Genomic DNA, 23,431 nt, shown 5'->3' with positions numbered 1-23,431 from the left:
GCATTAAGCTCGCCATATAGCGTGTGATATGCTCCACGGCTCTCCCAGAGTTCGATAATGGGGTGTCGCCAAAAACTCTGACGCCGTGTCCTTCTCTGGCTTTCTCGATTTCTTTGTTGCTCCCAATCAAACCCACAGGCAAGAAACAGCTTGATGCTTAAATCCAGGTTGAAATAAAAGCTCTCCATGCGAAGATCTATCATAACACAGGATACAGTAGCACACTGTTAAGATTTCAGCAGTCCTAGGGTCTATATATAGATATCCCATAATACACGCCCTGTGTATTCCCATTGGCGGTGTCTGGTTATCTATATTTTTCTCCTGTAAAATTTTCCACCACGCGCACAAAAAACGAAAACTCTTGCAAAACGCATGCAAAAGCTTGAAAACGCCGCGTTTTTTAAACCGCATGCATTACCGTATGCATCTAAAAAATGCTGCGTTTGTACGCATTTCCATGCGGTCTTTCCTTCATTTGCGGTTGCGGATTAAACGCTGCGGATTCTAACACAAATGTGAAACTAGCCTTACTTAATATTGTTAAGTTTTTACTTTACTTACTAATTTCATGCTGGACCTCATGTTTACTCTCATCATAATTGGAGAACATCTGGCAGCATTTGCATGTTCAAGCTGCATCTTTTCTATTGCAGTCCTCATAATGGGCATCACATTGGTCCCATATTTCAGGCCTCTCCTGCACCAGAACAATCAACATTTCAACATTAATATGTCTGGCCATGTTGCTAATACCAACAATTTTAACCGCGTGTGTATATGGAGATGGCTACTCTTAGTAAGCACCTGTTCACCTGTTTGTAGTAGGACTTTCCACATTCTGACTGCTTTAACTGTAAAGAACCCTTTCCTATTTAGTTGCCAGAATCGCCTTTCTTCCATTCTTAATGAGTGCACCCTGGTTTTTAGAATGGTCTTTGGAAGGAATAAGTTATGTGCCAGTGTTTTGTACTGGCCACACATATACGCATGTGGTCAAAATTGTTGGTACCCCTCCTTTAATGACAGAAAAACCCACAATGGTCGCAGAAATAACTTGAATCTGACAAAAGTAATAATAAATAAAAGATCTATGAAAATGAACAAATGAAAGTCAGACATTGCTTTTCAACCATGCTTCCACAGAATTAAAATTAAAATAAAACTCATGAAATAGGCCTGGACAGAAATGATGGTACCCTTAACTTAATATTTTGTTGCGCAGCCTTTTGAGGCAATCACTGCAATCAAACGATTACTGTAACTGTCAATGAGACTCCTGCACCTCTCAACAGTTATTTTGGCCCACTCCTCAAGAGAAAGCTGCTCCAGTTGTCTCGTGTTTGAAGGTTGCCTTTTTCAGACACCATGTTTCTGCTCTAGGGGTAACAATATGTTGGAATTGCGGAATTTTCTCTCTCTTTTTTATACACCCTAAAATCTTTGTTTTCTTTTGTGGCTGTTGCTGCTTGACATTGAGTACTGTTGCTCCGCTTATGTCTAACCAGAATGCCCAAGTCCTTCTCCTGTTCTGTTGTCCCGAGTATACTCCCATTTAATGTATATGCAGCAATAGGATTACTTTGTCCTAAGTACATTATTCTACATTTATCAACATTTAATCTCATTTTCTAAATGTTTGCCCATTCAGACATCTTAACCAGATCATTTTGCAATATTGTAATATCAAGGTCAGATTTTAATATCCTACATAGTTTGGTGTTGTCAGCAAGGACCGACTCTTTACTTTCAATCCCATCTACAAGGTCATTAATTGTAATGAGCGAACATGCTCGGATAATGTGTTATCCGAGCATGCTTGTGTGCTTACTGAGTGTCTTCGGCATGCTCCAAAAAATATGTTCAAGTCCCCAAGCCTGCATGTCTAGCAGCTGTTCGACAGCTGCAACACATGCAGGGATTACCGGTTTGTTAAACCTATCCGAGCACGTTCACTCATCACTAGATTAATAAACAGGTTAAAGTAGCTCCATACAAATACTATTTCCATAGACATAGGCCGAAATAAAATTTATAAATGCTGGGACATCTAAAAATTTCATCTTTATCCATTTTTAAGGAAACAAAAAACCTTGACACAAAATTGTATGAACTCAAAATGTACCAGTTATTCACTTTAAATATTGTGTGGAAATTGTCCTGGCTACATGAGGTGCAAAATATACAAAACCCCTGGCAGCAAAAGGGTTAAGAAATGAATACATTTTTTCCTACTTGTTTTCAAAGTACCTGAAAGAGTTTGTAATCTAACCTTAGTGGAAAAATGTACAAGCCTCAGATGATTGATGATAAGGGAATCTTAATGACATTGAGATTTTGATAAAAATGTTTTATTGATAAGATGGTAAAAGTTTTCTGAGTATATAAAGCGGTCATAGCTGTGTAAGTCTGAACAGAAGTGGAAGTTTATCCACCAACATGAAGTGTTTAATTCTTGCTTTCATTTGCCTCCACCTCTCAGAGGGGATTGTTAAGTAAGTACAAGCCGCGTAATAATAATGATGATAATAATAATATTTATAGTTTTATTATTTTTTCTAACATACAGTAATTATAAAACTATGCAAATCAAAATCAAAACATAGTGTTCTTGTCCATTTGGAAAATATTTAACGTTAATCTTAGTTATAGTTAAACCCTCGGCACAAACTGAAATGTTCATTTTTTTTCTTACTTTTATCATTCCCCCCCCCCCCCCGCTTTTTCTCTTCTGATGTATATTATGAATTGTAAGGCTCAAAATAGACATTGTATCATGTTGACTGGATGATTATGAAAAATATTGCATCACTATATACTATACTATGATTACCGACTACTTCCTAACAACCCAAAGTCGATAAACGTTTAGCCGGTCCACGTTTTAATTCCAAGTGTCGTTCTAAAACGTACCTGCATAGAAGGGCAGCTGCATGACATCGTCGATTGTCTGACAAACCGGACTCTCCTTAAAGAAGGCAGAGACAGTTTCTTACCATTTCTGCCTTCCCAATCACTGTATATATAGGGCTGATAAAGTGCTGTTCTCGCAGTATATAGGAGGCACTACTGGTGCTTCCTCTTCCAGACTTAGTGGTCATATGAGCAGGATGTAGGGGGTGGCGCAGGAGCTACAGAGTCCTAGGAGACCCAGTCATCTCTCCTTTGCAGTCAAGAGGCTGAATTAACAATGTAAAAGGAGCTAGTAAAGCAGCTTCAGTTACAAGGGAAGTTTGGTAAAAAAAGTAATTAAATGTTGAAATGTCCCAAAATATCTTTTATGGCATTATGATGGCACAACATGCAAATTAAATGACATATAATTAAATAAATAAAAAGCAGAAAAAAATGTACAAATAAAAAAGGCCTCTACTGATCCAAGCTGATGTTACTAGCCTCACTGTTATGACCCCAATGGCAGAGGGTCTCAGGAATAAATACCAAGTCTGCAAACACAAAAAAACAGCTCATAGGGCAGTGGTAACTGGGCTGACCATATATCTAATCCTAGCACCACAAATAGCAGTAGCCGGGGAACGTGCCTACGTTGGTTCTAGACGTCTCGCGCCAGCCGGAGAACTAACTAACCCTAGAAGGGAAAAGAAAGACCTTTCTTGCCTCCAGAGAAAAGACCCCAAAAGTTGGATACAAGCCCCCAACAAATAATAACGGTGAGGTAAGAGGAAAAGACAAACATAAGAATGAGCTAGGTATTTAGCAAAGAGAGGCCCACTAGCTAATAGCAGAATATAGTAAGATGACTTATATGGTCAGCAAAAACCCTATTAAAATATCCACGCTGGATATTCAAGAACCCCCGAACCGACTAACGGCCGGGGGGAGAACACCAGCCCCCTAGAGCTTCCAGCAAGGTCAGAACTCACATTTAGTACAAGCTGGACAAAAATAGAAGCAAAGCAAATAACCCAAAAAACAAAGAAGCAAGACTTAGTTTAATTTTGCAAGAACCAGGACCAGCAGACAGGAGCAACAGAAGGATCTGATTACAACGATGCCAGGCACTGGACTAAGGATCCAGGAAGTTTATATAGCGACACCCCTGGACTAACGACCCAGGTGAGTGCCAAACTAAAGAAAGACAATCCCAGAGTCATATCACTAGTGACCACAAGAGGGAGCCAAAAAGTCTAATTCACAACACCTCACCCCCCATTGAGGGGAAAAAACCTGTCTGATCTATATTACTAATTGTTCTGGAAAGGTGAACAAATCTTAAAATGTATTTTAATGGTCCTTTTGTCTTCATTACGAAAAAAGAATAAAAAAATTATGAAAAGCAGAAACATATTTTCTTTATTTTCCCACCGAAACTGCTGAATTCCAACAATAAAATGAAAAAACAAAACAAAGCTAGCCTCCATGTAGTTGCTAGCTACCTACCTGTTGTGCTTGCGCCAATCTCTGCCAACACAGAGCGGTTACAAACCACTCCTACTGGTGATTCAGTGGCTTCCGCTGATGTCATGTCAATGCAGCTTTTTTTCCTAACTGCAGAAAAATTTGGCTGACCCCTTTTCTCCCATGAATTAGAAAGCCATAGGCCAGCGGCTTATTTACGGGAGGACAATGTTATCAGCAGTCTGAAATCAGAAGTACGCTATCAACATTTCTCTCAACCATGAGCCGGCGGGCACCTCTATACACATTAGACTGTTGAACAAACCCATCAATATCGAAACTAGTCTAATGTGTATGAGGCCTTCAGAGCATGTGGACATTATAACGGTAGGTTCCACAATTGAGACTCCTTTATATTAGCAAGAACAAAGGAAAACGTTGAAAGAATAGTTCTTGCTTTGGTGGAGCAGTCCTGTCCATGTAATACATTGTTCACCACTCATATTAATGGCTACCATATAAAAATATCTTACATTTTCTCTACGGATACTAACTAAACACATTCAATTTTTAAATAGATTGCCTTTATATGAAAGTAGTGGTCTAATAACTTCTTAACTTATTCCCTTTGTGACCGAGAAATTTTTCATCTCTGCGTTTCATTTTTTCTTTCACCTCTTCCAAACATAACAACTGTTTTTTTGTTGACAAAGCCATAGGAGAGCTATTTTTTTGTCAGGAGAATTTGAAGTTTTAAATGACATTATTCAGTTTACTATGCTATGTACAAAGGGACGGACTGGGACTGAAATTCAGCCTTGGCATTTGAAAATACACAGGCCCATCCTGTCCCAAACCCTGAGCACCAGATGGAAATATATTGCTAATATATTACTAATGTTACCCTCAGTGAAGGGAAGCAAGATTTACTACAAGACCAATATTTCTATTAATACCACTATATAAGATTGAATAATTATAATATCAAAGTAATAATGTTGCAATGATGCAGACAAATACCAACAAACCATAACAAAATATTACTAGCATATACAATATTGATAACACCACCATAGTGATTGTTAAAGGGCTTAAGGTTAAACTCAATGTAACTTCAGATTTCTGAATCCTCATATCGCACACTGTGGTGATTCTCCAGTACCGGCATTGGGAGCAGCCGTTATGTGGTGTCAGCAATGCAGTTTACAGACCTCCGGCCATATTTTTATTGTGTTTTGCTAATTTCACTTTTATTGAGCATGGCCTTGCACATCTAGTCAGCAGGTGACTGCATGTATACAAATCACATACTTGGGGTCACATGATCATGGGCTTAACTACAGTAGGTGCGAGGGTTGCACTCACACATGGGTCCTGGAGCCTAGGTGGCCCTAAAAGTCCTTTTGACCTTTATAAAAAAGACCAATGGTGTTAAAGACTTTTAATAATTGGGGGCCCCATTAGAGCTTTTGCTTTGGGACCCAGTCAGTTCAAGTTACGCCACTGTACATGATCATCAACTCTCAGTGCCAGCACCGGAGAATCTTCCGAGCGCTCAAGCTCTGTGAGGATTCAGAAGTCCACAGTCACAGAGGGTCACATAGTCACTGCAGACTTAAACTTCAAGCTTGGACAACTACTTTAACCAAAACCCCTGTACTAAGACTGATATTACCACCATACAGTGACCATATAATGGTGATATCAGGTCTACACCAGTGCTCTGCAGACCATATATGTGTATACTGTGCAGGTTCTCACCAGTGACATCTCACTGATTGTTGTCATTATTTACCCTTTCCTTTGCATTCAGTCCAGACCACTATAAGCTCTTATTCCATCCATAACTCGTCGCTGCAAAATGTAACACAGACATCTTCCGTTTACTGATTTTCCAGGACCCTACTCACGTTGTACCACCTCTACACAAACCACAACTTGTGCTGCCTTATGATAAATCCCCTGAACCTCTTTTAATAATGCTCCACAATGACCTCTTATAATAATGATCCTGTACCTTCTTATAATAATAAAATATCCCCATGCGCTTTCTTTTATTAATAATAATGACTCCTTGCTTCCCCTAAAATTATAACTGTATCCCCATTGTGGATCCTTATAATAATGGCCCTCTTAGTACATAGTTACAAAAGGTTGAAAAAAGACCTAGGTCCATCAAGGTCAACCTTTCTCCACCGATTGTACATTTGTTACTAATTTATCTATAACCCAGTGCCTCTTTATTGTAATAAGACTCCAGGTCAGGGACGCACATAGAAATAACAGGTCTCATAGAAAACATCCTATCACGTCACAGTTAGTGTTGAGCGATACCGTCCGATACTTGAAAGTATCGGTATCGGAAAGTATCGGCCGATACCGGCAAAGTATCGGATCCAATCCGATACCGATACCCGATACCAATACAAGTCAATGGGACTCAAGTATCGGACGGTATTCCTGATGGTTCCCAGGGTCTGAAGGAGAGGAAACTCTCCTTCAGACCCTGGGATCCATATAAATGTGTAAAATAAAGAATTAAAATAAAAAATATTGCTATACTCACCTGTCCGACGCAGCCTGGACCTCAGCGAGGGAACCGGCAGCGTTGTTTGTTTAAAATTCGCGCTTTTACTTGGTTACGTGAAGTCCCGGCTTGTGATTGGTCAAGGCGGCCATGTTGCCGGGACGCGGACCAATCACAGCAAGCCGTGACGAAATTACGTCACGGCTTGCTGTGATTGGTCCGCGTCCCGGCAACATGGCCGCCATTAACCAATCACAAGCCGTGACGTCATGGGAGGCTGGACACGCGCGCATTTTAAAATATGCGCGTGTCCAGCCTCCCATGACGTCCCGGCTTGTGATTGGTTGCGGCGCGGTCAACCAATCACAAGCCGGGAGGCTGGACACGCGCGCATTTTAAAATGCGTTTTAAAATGCGCGCGTGTCCAAATTGTACACTTATTTATATGTATACAGAAGTATGATGTTTTCAACCCTGTAGTTTGGCTTAGCTTGGCACTTTTTGATGTATTGCGAGGCTCAGGTCTTGATTGTGAGCTTGGTACACACTTGTGATTGGTTGACCGCGCCGCAACCAATCACAAGCCGGGACGTCACGGGAGGCTGGACACGCGCCCATTTTAAAATGCGCGCGTGTCCAGCCTCCCGGCTTGTGATTGGTTGACCGCGCCGCAACCAATCACAAGCCGGGACGTCACGGGAGGCTGGACACGCGCCCATTTTAAAATGCGCGCGTGTCCAGCCTCCCGGCTTGTGATTGGTTGACCGCGCCGCAACCAATCACAAGCCGGGACGTCACGGGAGGCTGGATACGCGCCCATTTTAAAATGCGCGCGTGTCCAGCCTCCCGTGACGTCCCGGCTTGTGATTGGTTGCATCGCGGTCAACCAATCACAAGCCGGGAGGCTGGACGCGCGCATTTTAAAATGTGCGCGTGTCCAGCCTCCCGTGACGTCACGGCTTGTGATTGGTCGCGGCGGCCATGTTGCCGGGACGCGGACCAATCACAGCAAGCCGTGACGTAATTTCAGGTCCTGCAGGATTTTAAAATTACGTTCAGGCATTGTGATTGGTCCGCGTCCCGGCAACATGGCCGCCGCGACCAATCACAAGCCGGGACGTCACGGGAGGCTGGACACGCGCGCATTTTAAAATGTGCGCGTGTCCAGCCTCCCGTGACGTCCCGGCTTGTGATTGGTTACGTCGCCCATGTGACCACGACGCGCCCAATCACAACGCCGGAACGTAATTTTAAAATCCTGCAAGGACCTGAAATTACGTCACGGCTTGCTGTGATTGGTCCGCGTCCCGGCAACATGGCCGCCGCGACCAATCACAAGCCGGGACTTCACGTAACCAAGTAAACGCGCAAATTTTAAACAAACAACGCTGCCGGTTCCCTCGCTGAGGTCCGGGCTGCGTCGGAGAGGTGAGTATAGCAATATTTTTTATTTTAATTCTCTCTTTTACACATTATTACATTAATGTTGTTTCGATACCCGATACCCGATACCACAAAAGTATCGGATCTCGGTATCGGAATTCCGATACAGCAAGTATCGGCCGATACCCGATACTTGCAGTATCGGAATGCTCAACACTAGTCACAGTCAAAAAAGAGTGTACACAATGTTAAATATAGGTGCGCAAGATGCATGCGGATGCATGCGGCTCTTAAGGAAAGAAGTACGCAGGCCTACGCTGCGCACAGAAACGCTAATGTGAAATCGGCCTTAGACAGTTATTTTATCTCTACTGAAGCACCTAAGTGGTCTCAGTCACTATGATACCCCTTTCAAAGCCTCATAGAGTATTATGCCCCCATGAAGTATGATGGACAACACACAGTATTATTGCCCCACAAACTTTACACAAAGTATGATGCCCCACTGCAACCCAACATAGTAAGATTGTCACCACTGCCTCTCATACAGTATGGTATCCAACACAGCCCCCAATATACAATAAGAGAGGAACCACCGACCCCCACACAGTATGATGTCCACCACAGGCCCCTATTTAAAATGTGATGTCCACCAAAATCCCACGTAAAGTATGATGAGCCCACAGCTTCTATACAGTATGATGTCAAGCATAACCATCCCATATAGCAAGATGGTCACCACACTCCCAACATGGTATAACGAACCCCATAGACCTCCACACAGTATAATGTCCACCACAGCCATGCCACACAGTATGATGTCCACCACAACTACATTACACAATAAGATGGTTCCCCCACAGCCACCCCGTACAGTATGATAGATTCCCCATAGACTATGAAGATCCCTCATAGCCCCAATACTGTATGACATTCCCCTCACAGCCTCGTATATAGTATGATGGTCCAAATCACAGCCCCTACTGTATATAGTATCATGGTCCACCTCCCAGCCCCCATATAGAATGATGGTCCCTCCAACAACTCCCTATATAGTATCATGGTCCCCCCAACACCCTCATATAGTATGATAGTCGACCCCACAGCTCTTTATATATTATGATGGTATACCTCACAGCCTTTATATAGTGTGATGGTATTCCACAACAGCGCCCCATATAGTATGATAGTTCACCTCATTGCCCCCTGTATAGTATGACTGTCCACCTCACAGTCCACCATATAGTATGATGATCCCCCAATAGCCCCCTATATAGTATGATGGTCCCCCAACAGTACAGCATATAGTTTAGTGGTCCACCCCACAGCCGCTTATATACTATGATGGTCCAACTCACAACATCCTATATAGTGTGATGTTACACCATAGCCCCCCAAAAAAATCCCTATACTCACCTAATTCAAACTCCTCATCCTCTGTCTTCTCTTTTATCCATTCTCGCAGTGGATGTTGGCGGCGTGATGTAGTGATGACATTGCACCGCTGACATTCCCTGCTTGGTACATCCGTGGCCTGCTAGGGTAAGTGACGGAGTGAGTGACTTTGTGTTTCATCACAACTGTTAACAGTATGGGAGTCTTGAGGACACCGATTCTGTTAACAACATAGCAAACAAGGTGGCCCACAACCAAACAGGCCCTTCTGGTATTTGCCAGCATTGCCAGATTGTCAGTCCAGCCCTGCCTATATACTAGAATATGACAAAAAATGCTAAAGCAATTCCCCCATTGTTTTTTGGGTTTTGTTTTTACTGTGTTCATTGTGAAATAAAAATGATCTGGTAAAGTGACATTTCAGGTCACTATGATGACGGCAGTACCAAAATTGTAAAGGTTTTTTTTAAGTGGGGTAAAAAAAATCTGAATTTAGTCATACAAAAATTTGATTTGCATTGCCATTTTCTGAAACCTGTAACATTTTATTTTTTCCATTGGTGGAGCTATGTGAGCGTATATTTTTGATAGAATTTTTTTATAGTTTTTTTTTATTGTATTATTTGGGGTAATTGCACCGGCAAAAATGATGCAAATCTGGCATTTGAATTTTTTTCTCTTACAGCTTTTGTTATATGGGATATTTAATTTTATAATTTTACACAGTGGACTTTTATTGAGGCGGGGCGGCAATTAGAAATATGTTTACAGCATGTTTTTTTGTTTGTTTTTCAATGAGGGAAAAATAGTAAAATTAAAATGTTTTATATATTTCTTACAATTTTTATATATTTTTTTTAAACTTGCTTAGTCCCCTTGGGGAACTTGAAACTGCAGTGGTTTGATCACATGATCTATACTTTGCATTACTACAGTATTGCAGTATATAGCTATCAAATCTAACCCTTAGACATCTGATGATCATATTGCGGAGACCAATGGGTGAAAGATGAATGGTAAGTGATTGACAGTAGCATATAATAGGTTAACAGCAGCAAATGGACCTTAGATCCAATTGCTGCGGTTGCAGACAGATGCTAGCTGTGTAAAACAGCTGACATCTGTCAGATATGCTAACATAAGACTTACCAGTAAGTTCAATGGTGGAAAAGGATTTACAGGAATCTAGTGTAACCTTCCATCTTTATAATATCCAAGAAATACATGTTAATATACAGATACCATCACAATTTATGTAACTCTTATGGCACATTATGTTTATTAGCAAAATGTACAAGCTTTTTGTTGTTTGCAGAAAACCAGTAAAATAAGGTCAACTTAATTATGTCAACATAATATAAATGGTTTCTCCAAATTAAACACAAAATGCCATTTTTAAAAACTACTGTAGTCTCAGAATTATACAATTCCTACATGACGAGTATCTTTAGTACATAGTAGAATACCTTTGGCTGTTGTGACCTGATGCAAATGTGATGCATAGCCAGACACCAGCTTTTGGCAGTGTTCCTGAGTAAACTTACCCTTTTCCTCATAGGCATCGGCCTCCAGATTACAAATATTCTCTTCTATAACCTTTTAGGCCATTCTCTTGACAACTCCAAAATACAGCTCTGGCAAAAATTATGAGACCACCGCATCAAAACCCTGTCATGGGCAGCCCAATCTCCAGACCTGAACCCCTTTGAAAACCTCTGGAATGTAATCAAGAGGATGATAGATAGTCACAAGCCATCAAACAAAGAACTGCTTAAATTTTTGCGCCAAAAGCAGTGTGAAAGACTGGTGGAAAGCATGCCAAGACGCATGAAAGTTGTGATTAAAAATCATGGTTATTCCACAAAATATTGATTTCTGATCTCTCCCTGAGCTAAAACATTAGTATTGTTGTTTCTAAATGATTATGAACTTGTTTTCTTTGCATTATTTGAGGTCTGAAAGCACTGATTTTTTTTAAAGGGACTCTGTCACCTGAATTTGGAGGGAACAATTTTCAGCCATAGGGGCGGGGTTTTCGGGTGTTTGATTCACCCTTTCCTTACCCGCTGGCTGCATGCTGGCTGCAATTTTGGATTGAAGTTCATTCTCTGTCCTCCATAGTACACGCCTGCGTAAGGCAAGATTGTCTTGTGCAGGCATGTACTACGGAGGACAGAGAATGAACTTCAATCCAATATTGCAGCCATTTTAACCAAAAACTACTTGAAAGAAATTTACTAAACACAAATATATAAAATCAAATATTTTATTATAATGAGACACTAAACAAAACTGAACACAAGACAAAGAGGGAGGCTGGTACTGTAAAAAATGATAATAATAAAAAATATATATATAATATAATAGAGACCAGAAGCAAAAATGTCAGGACACGTACAATAATAATTATGGTTATAAGTATATCAATGCCCTGGTCAATCCATAAAAATGACACTGAACACAGGTAAGGAAAAGGAATAAGGGGCACATATAATAAACTCAATTTATCCCAATAAATGGATTAGTGTGATTTCTTATAAATAGTGCCACTAAGCAAGATGCATAATGTATAGTATGGAGTACATATAGCAGATACCTGCCAAGTCCCACCAAAATTTAATTAATATATTTGTGCAAATGTGCATATTGAAAGGTTTAATGGTGTCATATAAAGTCAGACGCAAAGTGCATCACATATTCCTTACCAGAGTTCATGTCCAAAGTACCGTGCCTCGACCCCGCACTCCAACGCACGTTTCACATATATTGCAGCCAGCATGCAGCCAGCGGGTAAGGAAAGGGTGAATCATACACCCGTAAACCCCGCCCCTATGGCTGAAAATTGTTCTCTCCAAATTCAGGTGACAGAGTCCCTTTAAAAAAAAATTACCATTTTTCTTTGTCAGAAAAAAAAATACAAAATTTATTGCTTGGAAATTCAGAGACATGTTGTCAGAAGTTTATAGAATAAAATAATAATTTACATTTTACTCAAAAATATACTTAGAAAGAGGAAAATCAGACAAATTGAACATTTTGCAGTGGTCTCTTAGTTTTTGCCAAAGCTGTATATTAGTGAACTGGAGGCCAATGGGCTAAGATTCCTCAGGAATGATACCAGAAGCTGGTGTCTGTCTATGCATTATGTTTGCAGCACGTCACAACAGCTAAAATGTGCTCTACTAAGTGCTATAGAAATTTTACATAAAGGGGTTGAATATATCCAGGCTCGGACTGGCCCATAGGGTAACTGGGGAATCCTCTGGTGGGCCCCTGTGTAGATCAGGGCCCCCAACCCCACTGTTTGGGCAGTACTTGGCATAATTCACTTGATTCACTCTGTACAGAAAAAAGCAGCATCTCATCATTCATTAACCACGCTACCCAGTTTATTATTATGTAGAGATATAGGTAAATTTGGGAACGAAGTTAGTATAATATTTGCATGCAGGTGAAAAGTGGGCCCCCCAAAGTCAATGTTACTGGTGGGGCCTTGTCACCCCAGTCCGACACTGAATATATCTGAGACGGCAGTAGTCAATCAATTAGGCACTTTGTGTGGAACTTAAAATGTTTGTAAATGTTGATAATAAACCTAATTTGCAAAGGGGGTTGAACAATTTTCATTCAACTACCAATGCTTGTGAAGACATCCTCTATAGTAACTACGAAATTTCCTTTATAGAGTCCCCCTGAAAAGGTTCAAATCCATGAGAGAGGTGATGAGTGAGCATGGCATCAAAGCTCCAAAGGTGGACCCAGCTTCAAAGTATTACAACCAGCTGGCCGTTGCTTATGAGCCTCTGGCTAACTATATGGATGTGAGTAGTAATTATATAAGATTAATAATTCATAAACTAACTTATCAGAAGGTTTCAAAAACTAATGTTATTAGTTATAAAGGTACATAGACTAGAAAAAAATGTCAACATAGTCATTGTTTTTGTTCTTTCTTTGCGGATAGATGTCATACTATGGAGAAATCAGCATTGGCACACCTCCCCAGAACTTCCTCGTTCTGTTTGACACTGGATCCTCAAACTTGTGGGTAGCCTCAACCTATTGTCAAAGCCAGGCATGCAGTAAGTAACTGAAGATTGAGGTTAAAGAAATATAGGTAAAACAAAAAGTTAATAATATTGGGCTGCATGATATCTAACCTATCACGCTAAGAAACGAGATAATTTCAGAGAATGTTGAGCTTCATAATTAAATATTGGGCGAAGAACTAGTGTAAGTTGTAACCTTGTGGTAGTACTACTGTAGCTTTTCAGTTTACCAGCATTAATGACACAACTGGGATAACTGAAACTCCCATATATTGTTCATTTATGTAACAAAATCAATGATCCTTGTATTATTTCCCCAGCCAATCACCCTCTCTTCAACCCAAGTCAGTCTTCTACTTATTCTTCAAACAACCAGCAGTTTTCTCTGCAGTACGGAACTGGAAGCTTGACCGGAGTCCTGGGATATGACACTGTTTCTGTATGTAAAGCTTCTATCTATATATATATATAAGAGGCATCGTGATTACTAATTGCTAATCCCACCCCCTGCACAGTAGCTCCGCCCCCACCACATCACCACACATTACCACACACAATCCCACCCCAACCACATTACCACACACAATCCCGCCCCCCCACCACACATAATCCCACCCCCCACTACATCACCACACATAATCCCGCCCCTTCAACACATCACCACACATAATCCCGCCTCCCAACAAATCACCACACAATCCCGCCCCCAACACATCACCACACATAATCCCGCCCCCAACACATCACCACACATAATCCCGCCCCCCAACACATCACCACACAATCCTGCCCCAACACATCACCACACATAATCCCGCCCCCCCACCCCATTACCACACATAATCCCACCCCCAACACATCACCACACATAATCCCGCCCCCCACCCCATTACCACACATAATCCCGCCCCCCACCACATCACCACACATAATCCCTCCCCCACCACATCACCACACATAATCCCGCCCCCACCACATCACCACACATAATCCCGCCACCCCACCACATTACCACAGATAATCCCGCCCCCCACCACATTACCACACATAATCCCACCCCCCCACCACATTACCACACATAATACCGCCCCCATCACATTACCACACATAATCCCACCCCCCACCACATTACTACACATAATCCTGCCCCCCACCACATTACCACACATAATCCCGCCCCCCACCACATCACCACACATAATCCCGCCCTCCACCACATCACCACACATAATCCCGCCCCCCACCACATTACTACACATAATCCCACCCCCCACCACATTACCACACATAATCCCGCCCCCCACCACATCACCACACATAATCCCGCCCCCCCACCACATCACCACACATAATCCCGCCCCCCCACCACATCACCACACATAATCCCCCCACCACATCACCACACATAATCCCGCCCCCCACCACATCACCACACACAATCCTGCCCCCCAACACATCACCACACATAATCCCGCCCCCCACCCCATTACCACACATAATATCGCCCCCCACCACATTTCTACAGATAATCCCGCCCCCAACCACATTACCACACATAATCCTGCCCCCCACCACATTATTACACATAATCCCGCACCCCACCACATTACCACAGATAATCTCGCCCCCCACCACATTACCACACATAATCCCGCCCCCCACCACATTATCACACATAATCCCGCCCCCCTACCACATTACCACACATAATCCCACCCCAACCCCATTACCACACATAATCCCGCCCCCCACCCCATTACCACACATAATCCAGCCCCCCCACCACACATCCCGCCCTCAACACATCAAACATAATCCCACCCCAACCCATTACCACACATAATCCCGCCACCACCACATTACCACACATAATCCCGCCCCCCACCACATTACCACACATAATCCCGCCCCCCACCACATTTCTACAGATAATCCCGCCCCCCAACCACAATACCACACGTAATCCTGCCCCCCACCACATTATTACACATAATCCCGCACCCCACCACATTACCACAGATAATCTCGCCCCCCCACCACATTACCACACATAATCCCGCCCCCCACCACATTACCACACATAATCCCGCCCCCCACCCCATTACCACACATAATCCAGCCCCCCCACCACACATCCCGCCCTCAACACATCAAACATAATCCCACCCCAACCCATTACCACACATAATCCCGCCACCACCACATTACCACACATAATCCCGCCCCCCACCACATTACCACACATAATCCCGCCCCCCACCACATTACCACACATAATCCCGCCTTCCACCACGTTTCTACAGATAATCCCGCCCCCCCACCACATTACCACACATAATCCCGCCCCCCACCACATTACCACACATAATCCCGCCCCCTACCACATTACCACACATAATCCCACCCCAACCCCATTACCACACATAATCCCGCCCCCCACCCCATTACCACACATAATCCCGCCCCCCACCCCATTACCACACATAATCCAGCCCCCCACCACACATCCCGCCCCCAACACATCAAACATAATCCCACCCCAACCCCATTACCACACATAATCACGCCTCCCCACCACATTGCCACACATAATCCCGCCCTCAACATATCACCACACTATTGTTATTAACTTCATTTTAAGTTAATTTACCACCTGCGTAAGCGCTATTGAATGTTGTCATTATTTACTTTAGTTTAATCACCAGCAGCGTCAATTAGATAGCAACGAGCGTGCCGAGCGTTAGCTGGCTGGAAACATCTAGTTTAAATATATATTTGCAAAAAAAGTTAATTTATTCTAATAGATAATCCACATAAAATTCTGACTGGCCTTCATTCATTAAGACTGGGTGTTGCCGCACCCTATCCTGCCCCAACTCTACCTCAGCTCCACACATTTGGAGGATCTGCCCTAAACTCCAAAAATGGTGTAACACAAAAAATTCGCAACTTTTCAAAGTAATCTGACATAACCATTTTGATGAATTGGGGCCTATATCTTCATGAATTGATCACCTGCCTATTAATACACTTTCCTTCATCTTTGGTGCCAACAAAACACTAAAGACTCCCATGCACAGTAGTAAGCCAATTTGACAGGTCTGGCCAACCATCTAATATGTATTGAAGCCTCTCAAATCTGCCCTGACGATTGATGGCTGGCGGCCAAGAGAGAATTCAGTGACAGATAAATAAGGTGGATTGATGATCTGTAACCAACTCATAAATTACATCGATTTTGATTTTTCCTCCTCTTCTTCCAAGACCATAGCATTTTTTCTGTCTGCATAACCATATGAGGGTTTGTTTTTTGTGAGATCAGTTGTAGTTTTAAATGGCATCATAACTCTTACCTTACAATGTACTGGAAAATAGTAAACTAAATTCCAAGTATGGTGAAATTGTGAAAAAAGTGCAATTGTACCATTGATATGACATCATTATGTTAATTCCGGAGAGCCTGTTTAAGACACAAACTTACTGGTAACAGCTAATAGACTCACTTTTAAATATTTTCTTTCTCACAGATCCAAAATATAGCTATTTCCCAACAAGAGTTTGGCTTGAGTGAGACTGAGCCTGGAACCAACTTTGTATACTCACAGTTTGATGGTATTCTGGGTCTAGCTTATCCATCTATTGCGGAAGGAGGAGCCACCACCGTAATGCAGGAAATGATCCAGCAGAATCTTATTGATCAGCCTTTATTTGGTTTCTACCTTAGCGGGTAAGATTATATATTTTGGAAGTTGTGGTTTCTTGTTTAGTTATTCTGTGTTGTAACAGTTAACCTGAATGTAAACTTATGTACATTATTAATTTTTTTGCAGCCAGGAGAGCACTCAAGATGGTGGTGAAGTAGCTTTTGGAGGAGTTGATCAGAACTACTACTCAGGACAAATCACTTGGACTCCTGTCACCTCTGAAACATATTGGCAAATTGGAATTCAGGGGTGGGTGCACGAGTTTTAAATATTTTCTCCCCTACTTGGACAACTGCTTCTTAAATACTATACTACCTAGAGTAAAATAAAAATAACTGATACTCACCTCCTATACCAGCATCATTCCAGTGATGGTGGTCTTCTGGTGCTCGCGAGACATTGTTATAGGTGAGCGCTGCTGCCAACCAGCATCAGCTAATTGGCTGCAGTTCCTCAGACATCCAAGCTTAATCCAACAGAAGTGTGAGTGAAGCAGCCCATTAATGGCCGTTGAATGGCTATTGTGCTCACGCTGTTTAAGAATGTCACATGAGCACTGGGTGACCTAGTGCCAACATCACTGGAATGGCGCTGGTGTAGGAAGATGACTAGAGAGTTAATCATATACTAGTTCTAGTTCTGGGCAAAATTATCCAGCTTGGGCTGGTCAGTTACCTGAGGGAGGTCTTAGGGTACCGTCACACAGTACCATTTACATCGCTACGACGGCACGATTCGTGACGTCGTAGTATCGTATGATTATCGCTCCAGCGTCGTAGACTGCGGTCACACGTTGCAATCACGGCACTGGAGCGATGCCGAAGTCCACGGGTAACCAGGGTAAACATCGGGTTACTAAGCGCAGGGCCGCGCTTAGTAACCCGATGTTTACCGTGGTTACCAGCGTAAACGTAAAAAAAACCAAACAGTACATACTTACATTCCGGTGTCTGTCCCCCGGCGTTCTGCTTCTCTCCACTGTGTAAGCGCCATAGCCGGAAAGCACAGCGGTGACGTCACCGCGTCACCGCTGTGCTCGCTTTCTGGCTTGCCGGCGCTCCCAGTGCAGAGAAGCTGAGACGCCGGAGGACAGACACCGGAATGTGAGTATGTACTGTTTGTTTTTTTTTACGTTTACGCTGGTAACCACGGTAAACATCGGGTTACTAAGCGCGGCCCTGCGCTTAGTTACCCGATGTTTACCCTGGTTACAAGCGAACACATCGCTGGATCGCTGTCACACACAACGATCCAGCAATGTCAGCGGGTGATCAAGCGACGAAAGAAAGTTCCAAACGATCTGCTACGACGTACGATTCTCAGCAGGGTCCCTGATCGCTGCTGCGTGTCAGACACTGCGATATCGTAACGATATCGCTAGAACGTCACGAATCGTACCGTCGTAGCGATCAAAATGGCACTGTGTGACAGTACCCTTAGGAGGACAACCTTCTGTTTGCATGATGAGACAGTAATCAGCTCTTATTCCTGAACATTGACCTGATATGACTGACCTACTGGGATTTTGGGAAAACTGGGTGTTTTACATTTTTTAAAAAAACACTTAAAACCATTTTTTTTACAATACTTAATTAATACGTGAACATAAGATTCTGAGCGTAATTCACTGCTCCACTAAGGTAATTAACCCCTTTCTGACCTCGGACGGGATAGTACGTCCGAGGTCAGATCCCCTGCTTTGATGCAGGGCTCCGCGGTGAGCCCGCATCAAAGCCGGGACATGTCAGCTGTTTTGAACAGCTGACATGTGCCCGCAATAGCGGCGGGTGAAATCGCCATTCACCCGCCGCTATTAACTAGTTAAATGCCACTGTCAAACGCAGACAGTGGCATTTAACCGGCGCTTCCGGCCGGGCAGCCGGAAATGAGCGGATCGCCGACCCCCGTCACATGATCGGAGGTCAGCGATGCTTCAGAATAGTAACCATAGAGGTCCTTGAGACCTCTATGGTTACTGATCCCCGGCAGCTGTGAGCGCCACCCTGTGGTCGGCGCTCACAGAACACCTGTATTTCTGCTACATAGCAGCGAACATCAGATCGCTGCTATGTAGCAGAGCCGATCGTGTTGTGCCAGCTTCTAGCCTCCAATGGAGGCTATTGAAGCATGGCAAAAGTTAAAAAAAAAAAGTAAAAAAAAATGTGAAAAAAATAAAAAAAATATAAAAGTTTAAATCACCCCCCTTTTGCCCCAATCAAAATAAATCAATAAAAAAATAATCAAACCTACACATATTTGGTATCGCCGCATTCAGAATCCCCTGATCTATCAATAAAAAAAACATTAACCTGATAGCTAAACGGCATAATGAGAAAAAAATTTGAAATGCAAGAATTACGGTTTTTTTGGTCGCCGCGACATTGCATTAAAATGCAATAACGTGCGATCAAAAGAACGTATCTGCACCGAAATGGTATCATTAAAAATGCCAGCTCGGCATGCAAAAAAATAAGCCCTCACCCGACCCCAGATCATGAAAAATGGAGACGCTACAAGTATCGGGAAAATGGCGCAATTTTTTTTTTTTTAGCAAAGTTTAGAATTGTTTTTCACAACTTAGATAAAAAATAACCTAGACATGTTAGGTGTCTATGAACTCGTACTGACCTGGAGAATCATAATGGCAGGTCAGTTTTAGCATTTAGTGAACCTAGCAAAAAAGCCAAACAAAAAACAAGTGTGGGACTGCACTTTTTTTGCAATTTCACCGCACTTGGAATTTTTTTCCTGTTTTTTAGTACACGACATGGTAAAACCAATGCTTTCATTCAAAAGTACAACTCGTCCTGCAAAAATTAAGCCCTCACATGGCCAAATTGATGGAAAAATAAAAAAGTTATGGCTCTGGGAAGGAGGGGAGCGAAAAACGAACACGGAAAAACGGAAAATCCCAAGGTCATGAAGGGGTTAATATACAGCAGTGTGGTACACTATCCTATCAATCAGGTAGCCTATTAGACACTGCCTTCGGTGGATTTGATTGGCTGTAGTTTCTAACAGACCTGGCACAGATTTTTTCAGACCTACGGATGCCATAGCAATTAATTGACGCCTCACGATCATGCTGTGGGGGTGCCATTTGGTGACAATCGGAGCGTGCTCAATCTGTCAAACACCTCACGTGCCACTGTCACTATTGGCAGCTGCATATGTGCAGTTAAACTACTAGGATCAGTGAGAGTGTGGATCCTAGCATTTACAGCAGGAGCACAGTGATGTACATACCTGTCATAGAGCACAAAGTGGCGTGTGCTCATGGAGGTCATATATGTTGTATCAAGTTAAGTGCTTAAAGTAATTTCTGCTACCATAATTTTTATTTGGAAATTATTTGAGGTTCAGGGTGTCACCAGAGTACATTACAGGAGTGAGCCCATTAAAATGAGCCATAATTATGGGTGGGCTGCAGATATAATACTTTAGATAGGTAATTTTAACATTGAGAAGCTGAATGTATTTCCTTTAGGTTCGCCATCAATGGGCAAGCTACTGGATGGTGTAGCCAAGGATGCCAGGGTATCGTTGACACCGGGACTTCTCTGCTGACAGCCCCTCAAGGAGAATTCTCCTCCCTCATGCAATCCATTGGTGCACAACAAGATCAAAATGGACAGGTAAGATAAAATAGCTGCAATTGGCAAATATTTTAGTCAAGTGAATTCACTAGTTATATATTTCCTGTATATGTTTATGAAGCTGTTGTGATGCTAAGTATTAAGCATTCAGTAAGCAAAATGTCTTCTTCATGTTATTCATGTGTTGACAATGACTTCTTTTAATCGAAAACCACACAAGGCTTTTCAGCCCATCAACTGACAAAAGCCTGGGATAGGCTGAAACACCTTGTGTGGTTTTCGATTAAAAGAAGTCATTGTCAACACGTGAATGCCAGGATTTTTTCTATATGTCTAGTACAATATTCCTACGTGCACCACCCTGAGACGAAGTGCTGACTATTTCTACTATTTTCTTCATGTTAAGCCTATTATATGTTATAACAAATACATATGTCCCTACTTATTTTCCTTTGTCTCCAAATGTGACCACTTTAATATTTTTCTTCACAGAGCCGGCTTTATACACTTTTGTGTTGTGTGCAGATGTTTTTGCTTTATTTTACATCAATTGCCCTAAATTGCAGTTATAATTGTATTTCTTTTTGCAGTATGCCGTTTCCTGTGATAACATTCAGAGTCTTCCCACAATTAGCTTCACGATTAGTGGAGTTTCATTTCCACTTCCACCATCTGCCTACGTTCTTCAGGTAGACTTCTTTTTTTAAATACAATTTTTTGAGAGTATGTGCCAAAATCTAAGACGTATTTATTTATATTTTGTTGTGTTTTTATATGTTTAGAACAATGGCTACTGCACTGTTGGTATTATGCCAACTTACCTGCCTTCTCAGGATGGACAGCCACTTTGGATCCTTGGTGATGTCTTCCTCAGGGAGTACTACTCTGTATATGATCTGGGAAATAACCAAGTTGGTTTTGCTTCTGCTGCATAAACCATATACTGTATACTTGTCAGCGGTGTGCATATTTTTCCTAGTAATACATTAGTAAAAATCATTATACAGAATGGGTATATGTTGCTTAAAGTGCCAACAATAAAAGTATGTAATTAACTCAATGTTTCTTGTATCTTTTTAAAGGCAATTATATGCGGATATCCTAAACACTGAGGTTATTTTTATGGTGCAACTTAGAAGCAATGATTTAAGTTTTGCTCAAGGGCTATTCTCTAAGTATTAATAACATTTAGAATTCTTGTTATTTGATGTCATTAAATTTGGAGTCATGAGTCTATCACTGTAATTTACTATAAAACATTCAACCCTGGAAAAGAGCAGTGTTACTATTAATTTGCTAGTTTAAACAATTTTTTTATTTTATTAAAAGCAACTTTGAACAAATGTTATAAAGCGGAATACTAGATTGAAATTATCTGGTTGTGCATAGACTGTGTTGTTCAGATCATTATGGAATTGAAAATTTGAGAAGATATTTAAATTGCATTACCATCTTAATAACTGTAAATGGGAATACATAAAATTTCCACCAAGGATCGGCCACAGAACGAAGAGGGCCCTTGTTCAAGGACAATATACGGGCCTCTTGCAGTCCAATATCTCATCATAATGCACAATTCCACATGCTTTGAAGGTGGACGTGGGCGTCCTTACCTCTTGCATGACCTGGTTTCCACCATTAAAATTACTATTTTATACACAGATGATTTCTAGTTTCATAAACCTACAGCTATTACTTACTAATAAAGTCAAGTTTTGACAAATCCTTTAAACTACAAATCTTAGCCATTACCAACCCCCCAAAATAAATTTACAAATGTAGTCTTTTCTCTTGCATGAGTTAAACAAAACACTCTTAACACTGGCCATATATATCTTACTAATTTACTGCAACCTTCCCCTTTCATAAAGGCTTGAGATGTGGTAGAGTGTTTCATTGTTCTAATTAGTCAGTGAGCATGGACCATGTAATCTTTACATCAAACTAGAAAATTAATATAATAAAGAATAAAATAAAGAGTATATGATGTCTTAAATACAGTTTAATCACACAGTTTTACATATTTATGTTCAATAAATTAGCTAGAGTGAAATGTTTTGAGATGGCCACGTAAACTTGTAGTAAAGGGTCTTTAACCCCTTTCTACCATTGAACGTACTATTCCGTCCATGTGGGGTGGGCCCTACTTCCCAAGGACGGAATAGTATGTCCAGAGCGATCAGCCGCGCTCACGGGGGGAGCACGGCCGATCACGGCCGGGTGTCAGCTGACTATCGCAGCTGACATCCGGCACTATGTGCCAGGAGCGGTCACGGACCGCCCCCAGAACATTAACCCCCGGCACACTGCGATCAAACATGATCGCAGTGTTGCGGCGGTATAGGGAAGCATCGCGCAGGGAGGGGTTCCCTGCGTGCTTCCCTGAGACCCTCAGAGCAACGCAATGTGATCGCGTTG

General features: G+C 42.1%; 1 protein-coding gene across 1 annotated transcript; it reads left to right on the top strand.

Annotated features, from left to right (window-relative positions):
• The first annotated feature begins 2,417 nt into the window (after positions 1–2,417).
• LOC143818115 (gastricsin-like) lies at positions 2,418–22,387 on the top strand. Its single transcript, XM_077299534.1, has 9 exons — positions 2,418–2,495; positions 13,350–13,485; positions 13,629–13,746; positions 14,034–14,152; positions 17,241–17,440; positions 17,544–17,666; positions 20,905–21,052; positions 21,604–21,702; positions 21,796–22,387. Exons 1-9 carry the CDS (start codon positions 2,440–2,442, stop codon positions 21,946–21,948), a joined length of 1,152 nt encoding a protein of 383 aa, XP_077155649.1. The 5' UTR covers positions 2,418–2,439; the 3' UTR covers positions 21,949–22,387.
• Positions 22,388–23,431: the final 1,044 nt, after the last annotated feature.

This window comes from Ranitomeya variabilis, chromosome 3 (genome assembly GCF_051348905.1).
Source record: "Ranitomeya variabilis isolate aRanVar5 chromosome 3, aRanVar5.hap1, whole genome shotgun sequence".
In the NCBI taxonomy this organism is placed as follows: Eukaryota; Metazoa; Chordata; class Amphibia; order Anura; family Dendrobatidae; genus Ranitomeya; species Ranitomeya variabilis.
Note: the sequence above shows the minus strand (reverse complement) of the source record. Positions and strands in the feature narration are given on the sequence as shown.